Genomic DNA, 16,904 nt, shown 5'->3' with positions numbered 1-16,904 from the left:
TAAGAAAAGAAAAATAACAATAATTTAGTATATGAATCAACCATTACAAAGAATATCCAATGAACACTTTTGTAAGTTTCTTTGATCTTTCACTTTTTCTTTTGCTTTTTTCCTTTTCCTTTTTCTTTTATTATTTTTCTTTTCTTTCTTGTCTTTTTTAAAAAAGAAATAAACAAGTATGAATTCAAAAGCTTTTTCTTTTCATTCATAATCTAAAAAGTTCCCTCTTTCCCCCAAAAAAAAAATGGAAGAAAAACAACTATGGGTTAAAATAGAGAAACAAGTCAAACATAAATTAGAGTCTATTGAAATAATTGAGTCAATAAAAATAATAGTGGAAACATATCGATTCGACTTAATTGAATTGTATTCAATTGATTAAGATATATGTTTTGATCAAAATGTTAGAAATTTATTTCTAGTAAGATAAATTAAAAAATGGTTGATTTATTTAACATTTTTTTAGTCAAACTTGCATGGGTACAATTAAGTTTGACTTTGAAGAGTAAATTTTTTTTTAATAAAAGGACAACTTACCTTTATGGAAAGTCTTTGATGAAAAATACTAAATTTGATTTGAAAGTACACAAATAAAAATGGAATGAAATCCATAGTACATTGACCAAAATACTAAATTTTATCAGGTTTATATCACATTTTAGTTTTGAACGTTTATATTTGTTTCATTTTGATCTCTATTTGGATCAAAGTGTCTATTTTGATCTTTAAACTTTTAAAATATTTGTTTTAGTAGTTAAACTTTCAAAAAGAGAAGGAAAAAAAAAAAAAAAAAAAAAAAGCTATCACTTTGATAATTTTTTTAATTTTTTTTTTTAACAAAATGATGATATACCTTACCATTAGGTATGTGCAATAATGTTAATATGAGTGTGATTGCAAGTCACATAAATTAGACACACGTATATGCAAGCGAAACATTATATTAAAAAAAGGAAACGTAACCAAAACCAAAATGGTGGTTTTTTAAAAAGTCCAAGTACTAAAATAGAATTATAGGAAAAATTCAAAGATCAATATAGAACAAACATGGAAATCTAAACCAAAATGGAATAAACATGGAAGTTTAAGGATCAAAAGAAGATTTAAATCTTATTAATATTATGTCCACATTAATAATTATCTTTTAATACATTTCATTTTTTTTCACATCACAAGAGATTCGTTGATTCATTCATCTCGATTTCCACATTCAGTAACACATATCTAAAAAGAATAATAATAATAATAGCATCATGGCCGGTTCTAGAATTTTTTTTTTTTTTTTAATTAAACAACGTATGGAGATAATAATTCAAAACTCTAACCTCTAGATCGAAAATATGTGTGTTAATTAGTTGAGCTATGGTTAGTTTGTTGTAACTAAAATTTTGTGAATGTAATTAATATAATATTCTAAAAAGCAACCATGGTAAGAACTCACTTACACTGCTTTCTTGACTCACATAAGAGAAATCTCTTTCCCTATCTTTTAGAAAAGAACTTAAAACTCTGTTTCTGAAAAAGAAGTCTCTCCTCTCTTTCCCAAAAAGAAAAAAGAACTCTCTCTACCTATCTGAAAAGAAAAAGGTCCATTTATTTACAATGGGTTTTGTCCACAAACCCAGGTTTTCCTTCTCAAGGTCTTTTTCTTTCCCCTAGAAACACCAACACACAAAGGAAAAGTAAATTTCAATGGTTTGAAAAAGAAATATCTATATTGAATCCCAAAAAAAATAAAAAAGAAGAAGAAGAAAAAAGAACTTGGTCATAGTACAAGTCCAAATGGTTAACAAAGCATTTGGAGCAAAAAGTGGATTGTTAAGTCAAAAAAGTTGCGAAATCGTAAAACTCACAATGTAAGGAGTTAATAAAATAAAATTGATAGTTTCTATTTGGATAGAACAAGGAATCGAGTTAACAACTGCACTCCTTCCACTCAACTCTTTAGGTAAACACCGTGTAAAGATATGTTTAGTCCATTAAATAAGGAGTGAAGTGGTTACTGATGTAAGATTATTTGGCCAAAAGAGTTCTTAAATCCATCGGTCCAATAACTAAAAGAATATCAATTTCATGATTTATTAAATTCCTTCTAGTTCAATTTTCGACTAAACAACATCACTCACTCTTTGTCATGTACATCTCTTCAAAAAAAAAAGAAAGAAAGAAAAAGTAAGGCAACTTCTTTACCACTTCTTTATACTTTTTTAACAAACATGAACACAAGTTTAAGCTAGTTTGAATAATTCCAACACAAATCCTCTTTTTAGTTCTCCTCGTCTGAAAACAAACCCTGCCGAATTGCATATTCAATCACACTGTTCAACGCGAAAATCATAATTACAAAAAAAACAAGGTAAAAGAAGAATGAATTAATATAAACTTTAGATTTCAAAAGTGGAATCATTTTTTTTTCTTTTGGGTTTGTTGATGATTTTAAGACGATCTGCTTCTAAGGTGTCAAAAAGTTGAATAATTTTCACACTGACCCATCAACCATCATACATAAAACAACACATAACATTGCCATTAGCTTCCAGATCTTACAACCCTTTTTAGGAACCCTTAAATCAATTTTTTATTCGGTTTAAATGCTACTTTGATCCTTGTACTTTTGATTTTTGTTCATTTTCGTCTCTTTACTTTCAAAATATTTATTTTAATTCCTTTACTTTTAACTTTTGTTCATTTTGGTCCATGTATTTTTAAAATGTTCGTTTTAGTATTGTACTTCCAAAAAGTGACCATTTTGGTCTTTTTATTTTTATTTTTACTGCCATTTTAAGGGAGCAAATCAATCATTTTTTGAAAGTTCAAGAAACAAAATGGTCATTTTTTTAAAATATGAACTAAAATGAACCAAAATTAAGAGTATAAGAATTAAAATAAATATTTTAAAAATACAGAACCAAAATGAACAAAAATCAAAAGTACAACGACCGAAGTAGTATTTAAACCTTAATTTAATTGGACTTACATCACCAATCCACTATTGTTCAGATATCTTTATCTCACTTCATTCTCTTCTCTTCTTCCCTTGTTCCAACACTCACATTTGATCTTTCAATTTTAAATTTCAAATTTTTGTTTGGATCCTTGATTTACATCTCAATATAACAGGAAAAGGATAACCCGTCGTTTCCGTTTGAGGAGATCTAACTATAAGTTTAGTGTTTTGAATTCTCTAAATTTTGAAAAATACAGTATGCTAAAATGTTTATTTATACCAGTTTTATATTTAATAACTAAACCATAGATAAAAATGCGCAAATGTCAACTAGTTAAGACATGTACCATAGATTAAAAGGTTAAAAATTCAAATCTCACCAATCTCATATTTTTTAAATAAAAGAAGCTATATAGTATGCACAGATATTTATTAGGATTATTGGCTAATTTGGTAATTGTAATAAAAACAATAGTCAAAAGGAAGAAAAAAAAAAAACAGAACAAAAAGGGAAAACGGAAAGGGGGGAAAAAAAGGCAGAGAAGTAGACAAAATTGGAGGATCCATGAAAAGGATCATATTCATTGCTTCTAAGACAGTATATCAAAATGTGTGTGTGCGTGGGATATCAATATTTAAAAGTACATTATGAATTACATATTTTACCAAGTAATATTGTAATTCAACCAACCATGCTACTTTTTCAATGAACAATCAGATTTTTACCCCACACAAAAGCACATCTTATTATGACATATTTGAGGACTAAATCACTTCTAATCATGTCTTTCCTCATTCATAATCAATTTACTGTTATTTTTTGTGTAAATTAAATTGATTTTGACTCCTTATTTTAAAGTAACTTAGAATACCACAAAAATGATTTTAACAATTTCAACATACACAGAAAGTTATGAAGTCCCTAAACCAAGGGACGCAACCGGGACACCCATCATCCTGAAACTTAAAGCAATAGAATCTAACAACTGTAACAGGACAGGCAAGGCACAAAAAAGCTTCCTAATATATATATTAAAAAAAAAATTTTAAAAAAAACTCATCCTAGATATAGGCATCGCTTCTCTTCTACAATGGCTTTTTTTTGTTGGTTATGGGGAGTATTATCTCAAAGTGTAGGTGTGATCAGAACCCACGAATGAAAAGGTTCAAATTTTTTTTGACAATGACAACCAAATGGAAAATTTGAACGGCCTAAATTCAAAAGGTATGGATCAAGATGGAACTGCCAATCAGGAAATGGATTCTCTGCCAACAATGGAATTTTTTTAGGGCTGGCCATGAAAACCTTATGAGTCTTCTACACTGCTGCCAGCTAGCTGAACTCGACGCTGATGAACGTCCCAGTTGTAAACACGGGCTATCGTCACCTGCTTACGACAGAATTGTAACAAACTAATGATTCATTAAACATGACACACCTCATTATCAACAACAATTACCTATATAATATGTACTTGAAAGTTGTGTTCATTGTGGATTGTATCAGAAAGAGTAGTGAAAGACTTATTATACACATATTAAACGTTAAAACCTTTTAGACAGTAGACAGTTTGGAGATTAAACTTGTAGTTTAACTCTTTAGCTTGATATAAATTCAAGAAAACAATTGTACAACCTATAGAACAGATCCTATTCAAGTATGATCGTCCCTTAGCTCCATATGAATATATTTTATCTTAAAATTATTTAGTATGATTGGCTACCTACAACAAAAGGTTAAGAATTGAGACAATATCGAGTCTCGGATAATATGGCATCCAAATCAGAAAAAACTAAAACTTCATTTAGTAATCATTTGGTTTTTTTTTTTATTTTTGAAAATTAAGCCTATAAACATCTCTCTCACCATCAAGTTTCTTTCTTTTGTTATCTACTTTCTACCAATATTTCAAAAAACTAAGTCAAGTTTTGAAAACTTAAAACATGCCGTTTTTAAGAACTTGTTTTGTTTTTGAAATTTGGCTAAGAATTCAACTCCTTTACATAAGAAAGATGAAAACCATGGTAAGAATTTGAGTGAAAACAAACACAATTTTCAAAAACTCAAAACCAAGTGGTTACCAAATAAGTCTAAGATATATGAATGTCTTCCTAATTCACATTCATTTCCAATGGTTTATACTGCCTTATCTTTCAAAAGGAAGCTTTCACAGTATTACGACTTCCCCAGCAGAAAATTTTCACCCGCCGACTAGTTTGCAATAGAAAGGGGTGCTAACCTGAGTTATTGTCACCTGGTCCCTCAAAAACTGTAGATCGGCAACAAGAACTTCTAAGCTTGCTTTAGCATTATCCAGATTCTTCTGTAGGAGGGCTGTCGCCTGCACCAGCAAACGTGAAAACAGCCATAACTAGTGTCCTTTATTCCAAAATTGGATAAGAAATGGAGAAAATACTTGAAGGGAATTTTCTTTATAATTATCTGTAACCTCTTCACATGAATAATCCAGCATGACATTTGCACCAAGCCACAGACAAACTGATTCAGTTTCCTCGATGCGAGCTCGAGAATATATGCCTTCAGAGATCTCAAAATCTGCTACAAGTGGCTGTGCATGATAGCAAAAGATAAACAGATCTCGAGAAAATTCTAGTTTAAGCTGGTACAAAAAAAAAAAAGGGAATCCCAAAACTCGATGCTGCCTAGAACTTTAAAAGTTGAAGCTTATACTCTGAGAGCATAACAACAAATCCCCAAGCCACCTGCTAGCTAAGGCTATTCAACGGCAAACCATAGTTCTATACTTTTATTTTAGCAATTAATAATCGTCCAGTAATCAGGCCTATCAGATTCTTATGTTATAGCCTGTGATCTTCAATTTTATCATCTCAAATTCTGAGCACTGCGTATAAACTACAATTTCATTGAAAAAGTTGGATGAATATACAATAAAATAACGGTTATCCAGAGTATAATAGATTAATATAACTTGTGCAACTAGCTTCTTTTTTTCCTTTCCTCTCTCTATTCATCTTTTTCAGCAGGAAATCATACGGGAGTAGCACTCAAAAAAGTTGGTTTTTTCATTAAAAAAAAAAAAAAAAAAAAAAAAGATTAGAAGAGGGAAAAAAAAAAAAAAGAAGAAAGAGTAGCATATCCAATGGGAGCAAATGGTATAGAATTAGAAGTTGAATATCAAATTGCAAATAATGTTTTAAAAACTTTAGGCACATAAAATTGCAGGAACTGTTTGGGCCTTGATTGCAAAGGCAGAAGAAAGATAAAAACAGGACCCTTTGTTTTAGTCAGGTGCATGATAGATAAACATAAATAAAAATTTGAATGTGTAAGAAAATAGGATTATGGAAAATTAAGAAGAGAATGCATGTTAAAGAGAATGTTTGAAGATATAGGCTTTTAGATCCGTTGTGAAGAGGGAAAAAAATGATAAACACAAATATCAATTTATACCCTTGAATTTGAATGTTGTATCAATTAAAATCCTAAACTAATAATTGTATTAATTTAAATCCTAAACAATCATAAGTATACCAACATATAAATTTTGAAAGTTGTATCAATTGAAACCCTAAACTAATAATTATATTAATTTAAATCCTAAACAATCATAAGTGTACCAACATACACCCTTCATTACATTTTTTTTTTTGGATAAACATCGTGGGAGAGTTATAATTTTTTCGATTAAATAATTTAAATCCCTAGACTTTTCATACACAAATCAATTTAGACTCCCAATTAGAATTTCTTAAGAAAATCCTTCTAGTATCAATTCTAATTGTGCATTTTGTTAGTCCGATACTTGAAAAAGTCTACACACGTGTAAGAATTAATGCATGGATGATTTTCAATCATAATCTTAATAAATAGTCTAAATTAATCTAATCGTGACAATTTAGGAATTTAATTAATACATTTATAAGTCTTACACAATGTTTTCCAAATAGAATTTGGAGGAGAGTGTAAATTAATACACTTACGAAAGTTCAAGGTTTTAATTGATACAACCCCAAACGTTTAGGTCCCGTTTGGTAACCACTTGGTTTTTGAGTTCTTGTTTTTCAAAATTAAGTCTATAGACACTACTTCCACCTCCAAATTTCTTACTTTTTTATCGACTTTTTACCAATGGTTTAAAAAACATGCCAAAATTTAAAAACTAAAAAAAGTAGCCTTTAAAAATTTATTTTTGGAATTTGGAATTTGGTAAGAATTCACCATTGAACTTAAGAAAGATGCAAATCATGGTAAGAAATTGGGAGGAAATAGACTTTAATTTTTAAAAACCAAAAACAAAAAACAAAACGGTTACCAAACGTGGCCTTTAAGGATATAAATTGACTTTTTTTCCAGTCTATATAGCTTTTTAGGCAATTATATTTATGTCTTTAAAAAATAAGTTGAGGTAAAAAAATTGGCACATGCATCTCCCTTCAGGAAAGCAAGCACCCATAGGAAATTATTTTAAATTGTCGCTTCAAAAATAAATTTTAATGTGAGATAATAATAGTATTATTATTAATATTATTTTGAACAAAAGACAACTTTTCATTGATGAAATGAAAAGAGACTAATGCTAAATGGAAAAAAAAAACAATATGAAATAACATTATAATGCAATTCATTTACTCAATTTGAAAACCACACATCTATGACATGGTATAAATAACCAAAGCTATCGAAGACAAAAGGACGAACCTCACCAGTTGCTGCATCCTTCTTTGCTTGTAAAGTAGCAACTATATCCAAACACTTCTTTATGTCTGGGATCTTTGCCTAACAAAAAAGGATCGAAGGGTAACAACAAAGGATGACAGTTAGGCCACGAGCAATATTAATTTATGATTACATAAGACTAAGTAGCTACAAATTAAATATTGCCTTGACCATATAATCAAATACAAGCTACACATTTTCTAAGATTGAGTCCCAGTTATTCTAAGGAATTTGCCTAACTATAATGCTAAGAGCCTAAGGCTAAGGCACATAACTACTTCATTAAATCAAACACATAACAGCTACACACACAAGACGTACATGTACCTTAGATTAGCCCAGATATTATTGGATATTAATAATCTAATTTCAGGGCTCACAAATGTAATCGTGTTCTCTGCCAATGATCATAAAAGAACTTGTAATTTCTCAAACTCCATCCTCCTTTGTTTAGAATAATCTTGATGCCTAATACCATTTATTGTTTAACTTATACCCTGATTAGATTGAATAATGGACTAAATTATAGAAAATACCCATGAACTTTGACCTTCATTTCAACTTCATGGTTCACTTCACAATCCAGGGTTCAATTCTTTTTTTGATGAGAACAATCGAGGGTTCTATTCTTTTAGCTCCAAAAACCAAAATCCTGGGTTCAAAAAATCTCCCTCTCTCTTCCCTTCCGACTAAAATTTTCACTTTGGACTTCCCTCATCCAAATTCCCAACTTCATGGTTCACTTCACAATCCAGGGTTCAATTATTTTTTTTATGAGAACAATCAAGGGTTCTATTCTTTTGGCTCCAAAAAAATCAAAAACCCTGGGTTCAAAAAATCTCCCTCTTTCTCTTCCCTTCCGACTAAAATTTTCACACTTTGGACTTCCCTCATCCAAATTCCCAACTTCATGGTTCACTTCACAATCCAGGGTTCAATTCTTTTTTTTATGAGAACAATCAAGGGTTCTATTCTTTTGGCTCCAAAAATCAAAACCCTGGGTTCAAAAAATCTCCTTCTTTCTCTTCCCTTCGACCAAAATTTTCCCACTTTGGACTTCCCTCATCCAAATTCCCAACTTCACTAAAATTTCAGATCAGAATTCCACTTTAATTACCATTAAATAAAATAAATAAATCAATAATATCTCCCCAACTACCCAACATTCAGATTCATATTCCCCTCTCCTCAACCACTTCAAATCTCAATCTCAATAGTCAATCCTTCATCATCTTCAGTCTGATAGCTCTCGGAAAGAGCTATTTTTACATTCTTAGTTTCCTTTGCTTGTTATGTTTTAAATGATTAAAAATATACATTTTTGTGGAATTTGAACAAATCATTCATTTTAGAGTGTACATGCTGTTCGGGGTATATTTGGAGCTATCGGATGTGAAATCAGGCACCCGAAGCTTCAAGGGAGCGAAATTACGAAAATGCCCCTAGAGGGAGTGCAAGACTACTCTTGCTCGGCACCCTGCGCTGCGCGCAAAGGCAGAAGCATGTGAATGAGGGAGCGCTGCAGTGCTCCAGATTTTGACGGAAGCACGCAACGCACACACGGGGCATGAAAGGATGGGGCACAACAATGGGCGATGCTGTGTGCGAGGCAGGCCTACGGCATCAAAGGCCAGAGCGTAGCTGGGCTCGACAGCAGCACCACGACGCTCGGCTAACCTCTATATATATCTCTTCATTTTTTGGGGTTTTGCATGGAATAATAATGCTAAAATCGATGGAGGCCGAGGAGAGACAAAATTTCCTTCTACTTCCTGCTTCATTTAGCATCTTTTTTTTAAAAAAAAGGAAACAAGTCTCTTTATTCATTAAGAAAATGAAGTGAGACTAATGCTCAATTTACAAGGAATTCATAAGGATCAGCAGGTGCACCCGGGCATCTCAACTAGGTTGACACCCCCTTAACACCCCTCATCACATCCTAACTCTAGAAAAGCCTTTAAATTAAGCGATACAATGGGAAACAATACTTGAAATGATAACGAGAGAAACTGGAAAATCGTAACAAGAGACAACAAAAGACAACTAAAAACAAAGCAATGAGAACTTCAGAAAGCTGGAGAAAGGAATGAATGCCAATTTAGACTGATTTCCTGGCTAGAGTATGTTGCAAAGGATTTTGAGAGGGAGCACAAAGAGAGGCTTTCAACTTGGCAGCTTCAAATCTTGAGAACCACGGGGTTTCCTTGTCTTGGAAGACTCTTTGGTTCCGTTCAAACCATAATTCAATTAACACAGCCTTGACAGCATTGACCCATAGAATCTGGTGCGATTTCTTGACAGCCAGCCCTATCAACAGCTGCTGCACATTTAGGCTAAAATCTACTCCAAAGGACCAGCTCAAATTGAAGATATTGAAGAGCGAAAACCAGCAACTTTGTGCATAAAAGCAGGTAAACAAATAGGTGTTGTTGGTCTTCCCCATTCTTCTTACACAAAACACACATATTGGAGGAGAGGTAGTGGGAGGCAAGCTTCTTTTGCAGCACACTTGAGCAGTTTAGGGATCCAAAGGACTATGTTTACTCTCCTTGGACTTTTTGATTTCCAAAGAGCTTCATAAAGTTGAGGATCAATTCGGAGGGCTTTGCGAAGGAAGTTGGTTAAGGATTTAACCGAGAAGGCTCCATTGGGTTCCAAAGACCAAACCTTTGAGTCCGGGCGATCTTGCACCTTTAGGTTAGAAATGAGACTTAACAAATCTTGAAATTCAGTAATCTCTTCATCTTTTAAGTACTTCCTAAAAGAGATGCTCCAAGAGTTTGTGGTGTGATCCCAATGCTCTCTCACAGAGCCGTTTGGATGAGTGGCCAGTCTAAATAATATGGAAAATTTGGATGAAAGTGGAAGATTGCCCATCCAAACATCAATATTCTTTCTAAGATATGCAACAGTTTATTAGGAATCAAGAAGGAAGACATGTAGTAAGTGGGGAGGAATCTTTTTAGAAGCAATCTTTTTGAGGAATCCCCTAAACCTCTTGTGTTTCAAGTAACTATCTTCATTAAGGCCCACCGAGGATTCTTCAACACTTTTCCCTTTGATCAAGCTAAGATGAAATCACACTCTTTTATAATGGAATGTAGGGTCTGTGGTACAACTGACAAATTTAGAGGGGGGGTCGGGAAAATGCTTTCACTAACCTGTGAATGTTCATCCGGGAGGAGGAAGAGCTGACTTAGGGAGAAGTCCATGCCTTCTTGATTGTCATCGAGTTCTTTTTTATCTTCAACATCATTAATATCCGACTCCTCACTGCTCACACTAGCCAACAAGTCATCATCTGAGTCTTGGGAGAATGGAGAGGGGAAAATAAACTTGTTACGGCTGGGAAATTGGCTATCTGTACAGGTTTTATCACTTCGGGTGCAGTGTAGAGAAGGTTGGATAGGACTCTCCCTATCAGGCCTCAAAGTTTGAGGATTGGCTTGTAGGTTAGCACAACTTACTTCAAGAATATCCAGGTTGGAGATGGCTGACTAAGGGTTTTGAAAGGATGTGTGCTTTCTGATGAAGTGTCTGGGGAAAGGTCGCAGCCCAAATGAATTCGTTTTTGCAGAATTGTGATGCTTGAATGGCTTAATCCTTTTCACCTTTTGGAGTCGTCTGTGGGAGGAAGGAATAGAGACCGAGGCCTTCGGCTTCTCTGTGATAAAATCTTGAGTAACAGACTTCTCAAACTTGGTTGGAGACGAACCGGCTTTCTGAGTAGGAAGGATCGGACCGGATTTCCCCGAGTCAATTTTGGCGCCTTTGTGAGAAGAATTTGAAGGGTCACGACCCTCTGACTTATTTCCAATCAATAAATCATTTTTGGCGCCTTTTTTAGGGGAAGTTGAAGGGTCACGACCCTCTGTAATTATTCCTTTAATTAAATCTTTGTCCTCTGCAGACGGCTCTGAAGGTCGTTGCTCGGGAAGATCAAAAGGCTGAGGCGTGAGGTATGAATGGGGGGGCGGCTCAGAGGTCGAGTGGCCTCTTGACTTCTTGGCCTTGGATTCAATCTCTCTCATCTTGCTTTCTTTATTATCCACAAAGACTCCTGGACTTCTAGAGAACTTAATGTTGTAGTTGGAGGGAAGTAGGAAGTTGAATTTTGAATTTAATGGATCACAATAAATGCCTTCGTCACATTTAACTTCATTTATCCGAATTAAATCAATGGGATTTGTAAAGTCAGATTCAAATAAATCACCCCTGACCTTACTAGGAGGGTTGGTTATTGAGATATCTCCGAAATTCAAGTAGATTGATCCTCTTTTTTCATTTGATATTTCAATTGTTGCTAGGATAAAACCACAAAGATTCTCCTTTACTTTAATTTTGGCCTCTGAAACATTGATCAAATTAAGTGTTTCCATAGCAATGCTTTCTAATCCCCCAAAGTATTTTCCAATGGCCTCAAAAGTCCGCTTGCACCAATAATCGAGGGGTAAGTTCTTGATAAAGATCCAACCCCCATAACCCCTGACATAAGCTGGTCTACCATGGGTGGAGTTGTTCCATCTTTCGAATTTCAGATGGAAGGAGCCAAATTTCTGCCACTTGCCTGAGAAATTATCTAGTTCATCCAATGAGTCTCGATCCATTGTTACCAGGGCATTTTCTGCAAATAGAGGATTGATAATAACATTAGATTGAAAGTGGTCTTTGAGTGCCTTACATATATCAAGCCAATTATCGAATTCAAAAGACGTGAGACAATCCAAAGGTTAGAGAAGTCAGGTTGGAGCACATCAGCTTGCTTGATCACCCATTGATGCTGCCTATTCTGTTTTTTGACCACCGAAACAGGGGAGACAGGGGAACTCTGGTTCCTTGGGGAAGTCTGCGGCTGAAGAGGGGAGCTCAGTGATGGCTTGTCTACAGCTGAAGGGGGGGATTTGTTCTCAAAAGAACACAAGTTTGATGAGGAATTCTTGAGGCAGCCGCTGACCATATCATTGAATACTTGCCAGCCTAAGGTGCCATCCCCAAAAGGGATGTGAATGTTTTTCCTTCCTCCCATTGAGGGCCAGACTGCACATTCTATGAACCAGCCCCTACTTTCCTGGAATTTGGAGAGGCGAATGACACACTGATCAACCCTTTCTTTAAGGAGGAAAAATTCGAAGGATGAACCATACAATAATCTCTTCAAGTTACCCTCTAGCCATTGTGCCATTAGTAGAGAGAAAAGAACTTTTTGTCCTTTTTTCAAGTCTTCTATGAAAAATCTGTTGCTCACTTTCCACATACAGAAGAAATGAACACCTATTTTGCAACTCTTCACCTCCATGGAGTCTGGGGCTGACTGTAGAGCTAAAATACCAGCGTGGTTTGGTATGGCAAGAGTTAAAAGCCAAGGCTAGAAAGCAAGGCTGAAACAAGGGAGGAAAGGAGGTCAGGGGAAGGGAGGGAGTCGGAGGGAGAACAGAAGGGGAGGGGAGGGAGAGGCGATCAGAGGGAGGGAAGGCTGAGGAAGGCATGGTGGGCTCCGGTGGGGTGGTCGGAAGGGGGGATGCAGGGGAAGGGAGAAAAGGAGGAGAGAGGGGAGAGCATTTTGTTTTTTGACCACTCCTCTTCAATTTGCATATTGCTTCATTTAGCATCTTAACTTAGGATTAGCTTAGAGTTTTTGGGTTGTAATCATGGATTGGAGCTCTTTCCCTCTTCTTTCTTTGTCTATGGAGAAGTTGAGGTAAGTATTCTTGTTCTTGGGAGTAGACCTATGTAAATTCTTTGAGGACTATTTTGTGTTAATTATGATCTGATTTATGCCTCTTTGAATCCGTTTAAAATCTTTGACGTATGTTTCTTGGATGGCTTGACGCCCCTACATCAAATGTATGTCGTATGCTAAAGATATTAGGTTTGCACGATGTCTCCATTCTTCATCTAGCGTAAGTTGATAAGTAGCAAATATTGAATCTTGTATACTAGGGTTTACAGCCTAATCTCGAATCTTAGGATGCATGATTTGATTAGGTTCAAAGAGAACTTGGTTATTTAGTTTGGGCTTTCCGATTAATTAACCACACGATAGAAACCTAAGACTTAATACAAGAGTAAATCGATTCGTCATAACCGCTCAGGATTTTGTAGGATTGATTGCATTTAAATTAATTAAAGCTTTGTTTGAGGTTTTAATTATTAATCAAGTCGCTTGCATGATTCGGTTCTAGCTAGTTGTCCGCCATTGTAGAGACTAGTTAGGTCGAGTCAAACAAGTTGTGCAAAACATGATTGATCATGAGGTTAATCAAAATAATCCAATGATAGGAAATTGTATAGGAACTCAATTTACTACCAAGACTAAAATCTATGATCCTTAATTACATTTACCCGCTTTATCTTTACTTTTCTTGCACACCTTTAACAACCCCCCCCCCCCCCCCCCCAAAACCACCATAACTATAAAATTGACTCAATGAAATAAAGATCGCGCCTCCCTTGGATCGACCCGGCTTACCACTATTGCTATGTCTTTGTAGTAATAGGAGTAGAATCGGTATTATAAATTTCTTTTGATTTTTAGTCTTTTGGGAGCAAGGTCCCCACCATTCAATGCCATACGAATAAGGAAAATCTTTCATTAGTTTCCCAGAAGCACTTTTCCCCAAATCCCATGAAACCTACTGTTAGGAGCCTGAATTGAAATCAACGGATATAACCAATTCCTTTGAAAGTACCGTTCGACTTGGTTTCCTTCAAGATCCCTTGAGCTCGGTTAATTCGAGGAAGAGGAACACTTCTAGTGAAGATTGTTATGGAAGTGCTCAACCGCTCATAATGGGATTCATATAACTGATATAACCACCTTCATCATATTCAATGGAGGTCCCACCATTTGTTTCACTCCAATAAGGAAAATCTTCCATTATTTTCCCAGAAGCACTTTCCCACAAATCCCATGAAAACTACCATTAGGAGCCTGAATTGAAATCAACGGATATAACCAATTCCTTTGAAACACTGTTCAACTTGGTTTGGTTCAAGATCCATTGAGCTCGGTTAATTTGAGGATGAGGAACGCTTCTAGTGCAGTTTCTTATGGAAGCGCCAAACCACTCATAATTGGATTCAATTAACTACTTGAATTTCATCTGCCATTCTTTAATTCTTTTATAGAAATTCATCTCCCAGTTGTTTTGTTTCAAGTCAGATAATAGATTTATAGAAATTACGGTCTTATATTTTGCCATCTCTTTGGTTCCGGAATTAGAGCAAATGTGATCTATGATTGGTGTTTGTGTTCTGAAAAAAAGTCGACTGATCAGCCTCAGATGGTGAGATTTTGGTTAATCTTCGGATTTGAGGGTGGATTTGTTTGATCTAAGTTGATAAAAGATATTAGAAATAAAACCCCAAATTTTGAATCGATTCTTGAAGTTGATGTTGGTGGCTTAGGTTGAGGAATTCCATTTTGTTTCATATTGTCTACGTATTTGTCTTAACAATTAAAGCGGCCAAGCCTTCTAGCACTGGTGTTCCATTTGTTTCATGGAGGAAGAATTTGCAGAAAGAGAGAGAGGAAGAAGAAGAACAAAAGTTTTCCATCTAGCTAATAACAGTAAGGGTTTTCTTTTTTTTTCTTCTTTTTTCTTTAAAGGCCAAGGGAAATATTAAAAGTTCATGGGTATTATTAAAATGATACAAAGTTCAAGGATAGTTTCTATAATTTCAATTTTAGTAATATGATGAATAGAAAACTGACAACGTTATTTCAAAACTACATAGAAGAGGAACATATACAACCAAAATCCATAAAAACAGAAAGCAAGTACCCAAAAATTAAAAAATTAAAAGAAAAGGGAAAAAAACATGAAAACCTGCAGGTCTCTTTGTTGAGCAAGGAGCTTCATCTCAACTAATTTGTATTGCTGAAGTCTGCATAAGATATTTGCAGAGGATCATAAAATGCAAAACTGTACGCGGGGGGTGGGGTAGGAAAGAAGTTGAATAAAGCAATATTCATTCGCTACAATCAACACACGATTTTTACGTGTTCAAGATTAAATGCTACTTTAAGCGCAGAAAATGTTCGAGATTAACATCAATTGCACAATAACAAAAATCTAAGACCTAACTAGGGATTATAGAGTCGATATGAAGTTGAGAAGCTCAAAAAGAGGGCTCCAAATTACGCAACGTGAATCACCCAACAACTGGTTAAACACCAAGAAAACAACAAAAGAAAAGATTCTAGAAAGTCTAATAAACTCTCAGCCACTAGAAACTCGTAAGGCTCCATAAAAGTAAAGCTGCAATACAACGACTAGTATCGATAAACAAAAAAATCGAGTTCACTAACACATATATCGACTCCTCAATATCTTGATTGCAACCTACAACTTAGAAAAGGACTTCAAAGTACCAGAAAACAATAATCAAGAGCACATCAACACATGCCAGCAAATCACTGCATATTACAGAAAGCGAAACACAGATTCAAAAGCATCAAGTAGACGCGAACTACACCGCCATTTCGAGATTTGAATCAAGCCGGAAAAAAAACGAGGAGAGTACCGCTCTTGAAGAAAAGCAAGGGCGGATTGAACATCGAGTTCTAATTGAGAGAGATAGGTACGAACGTCCTCCACGAACTGAGCTGCCGGAATTCCTCTTCTGTCGGTGACGACGGCGCCGGAAGGAGAAGAAGACGATGCGGAAGCCATTTCCGATTGGGGGAAAAACCCAAAACCTCCACAAAAATCAAAACGACCAGTAAATTGCTCTGAGTTTGTTTACAGGGAAATGAGATTCAACGCCGCAGTTGAGCGAGAATAATGATGACGAAACGACGTCGTACATAGATCATTACCGTGATTTGAATGTCTGGCCCAATATTTAAATGGGCCGAAAATCTGGGCTTGGGCTGCCAGTACAAAATTATTGGTTTTGGGCTGAAGGCCTAATGGATTGGATTTTGAGCTCGAAATAACTCAAACTATTGAGCTTTCCGGGTTTATTCCATTGAGCAGGCTGCATCTGGTTCCATGCTTTCATTCTTCTATATACAAAAGAAAAAAATTATAAAAAATAAATTATCACCTGCCAATTTTTAGTTGGATGCAATCTAGTTTTTTCCTATTCCATATCCAACTTAATTTTAAAATATATCTTCCAAAGAAATTTAGAAATTATTATGAGATTAATATGAATTTTACTCTCTCGAGTTTCTTTTATTTTTATTTTTAGAGTATGTGGTAAGAGAGATTGGCTTTCAAATCTTGAAGTTGATAGTACACGTCTATTTTA

The 16,904-nt window shown here is 34.8% G+C and overlaps 1 protein-coding gene across 1 annotated transcript; it reads right to left on the bottom strand.

Moving 5' to 3' along the window:
• Positions 1-3,798: 3,798 nt before the first annotated feature.
• On the bottom strand, positions 3,799-16,448 carry PFD3 (prefoldin 3). Its single transcript, XM_039046225.2, has 6 exons — positions 16,173-16,448; positions 15,476-15,533; positions 7,629-7,706; positions 5,398-5,517; positions 5,188-5,289; positions 3,799-4,335 (listed from the first exon to the last, which is right to left on the bottom strand). Exons 1-6 carry the CDS (start codon positions 16,319-16,321, stop codon positions 4,255-4,257), a joined length of 588 nt encoding a protein of 195 aa, XP_038902153.1. The 5' UTR covers positions 16,322-16,448; the 3' UTR covers positions 3,799-4,254.
• Between the last annotated feature and the right edge of the window lie 456 nt (positions 16,449-16,904).

Source organism: Benincasa hispida, chromosome 1 (assembly GCF_027475165.1).
Source record: "Benincasa hispida cultivar pf3 chromosome 1, pf3_genome.v1.1, whole genome shotgun sequence".
Taxonomy (NCBI): Eukaryota; Viridiplantae; Streptophyta; class Magnoliopsida; order Cucurbitales; family Cucurbitaceae; genus Benincasa; species Benincasa hispida.
This window is presented reverse-complemented; position numbering and strand designations above follow the sequence as displayed.

What these genes read in the sequence shown, in the direction of transcription:
- PFD3 (XM_039046225.2), bottom strand. Translation starts at nt 16,321, where the DNA reads ATGGCTTCCGCATCGTCTTCTTCTCCTTCCGGCGCCGTCGTCACCGAC. An exon ending in CTTGCTTTTCTTCAAGAGCG is followed by an intron (nt 15,534 to 16,172) that starts GTACTCTCCTCG and finishes TATCTTATGCAG; the next exon opens with ACTTCAGCAATACAAATTAG. An exon ending in CTCAACAAAGAGACCTGCAG is followed by an intron (nt 7,707 to 15,475) that starts GTTTTCATGTTT and finishes CTTTTTTGTTAG; the next exon opens with GCAAAGATCCCAGACATAAA.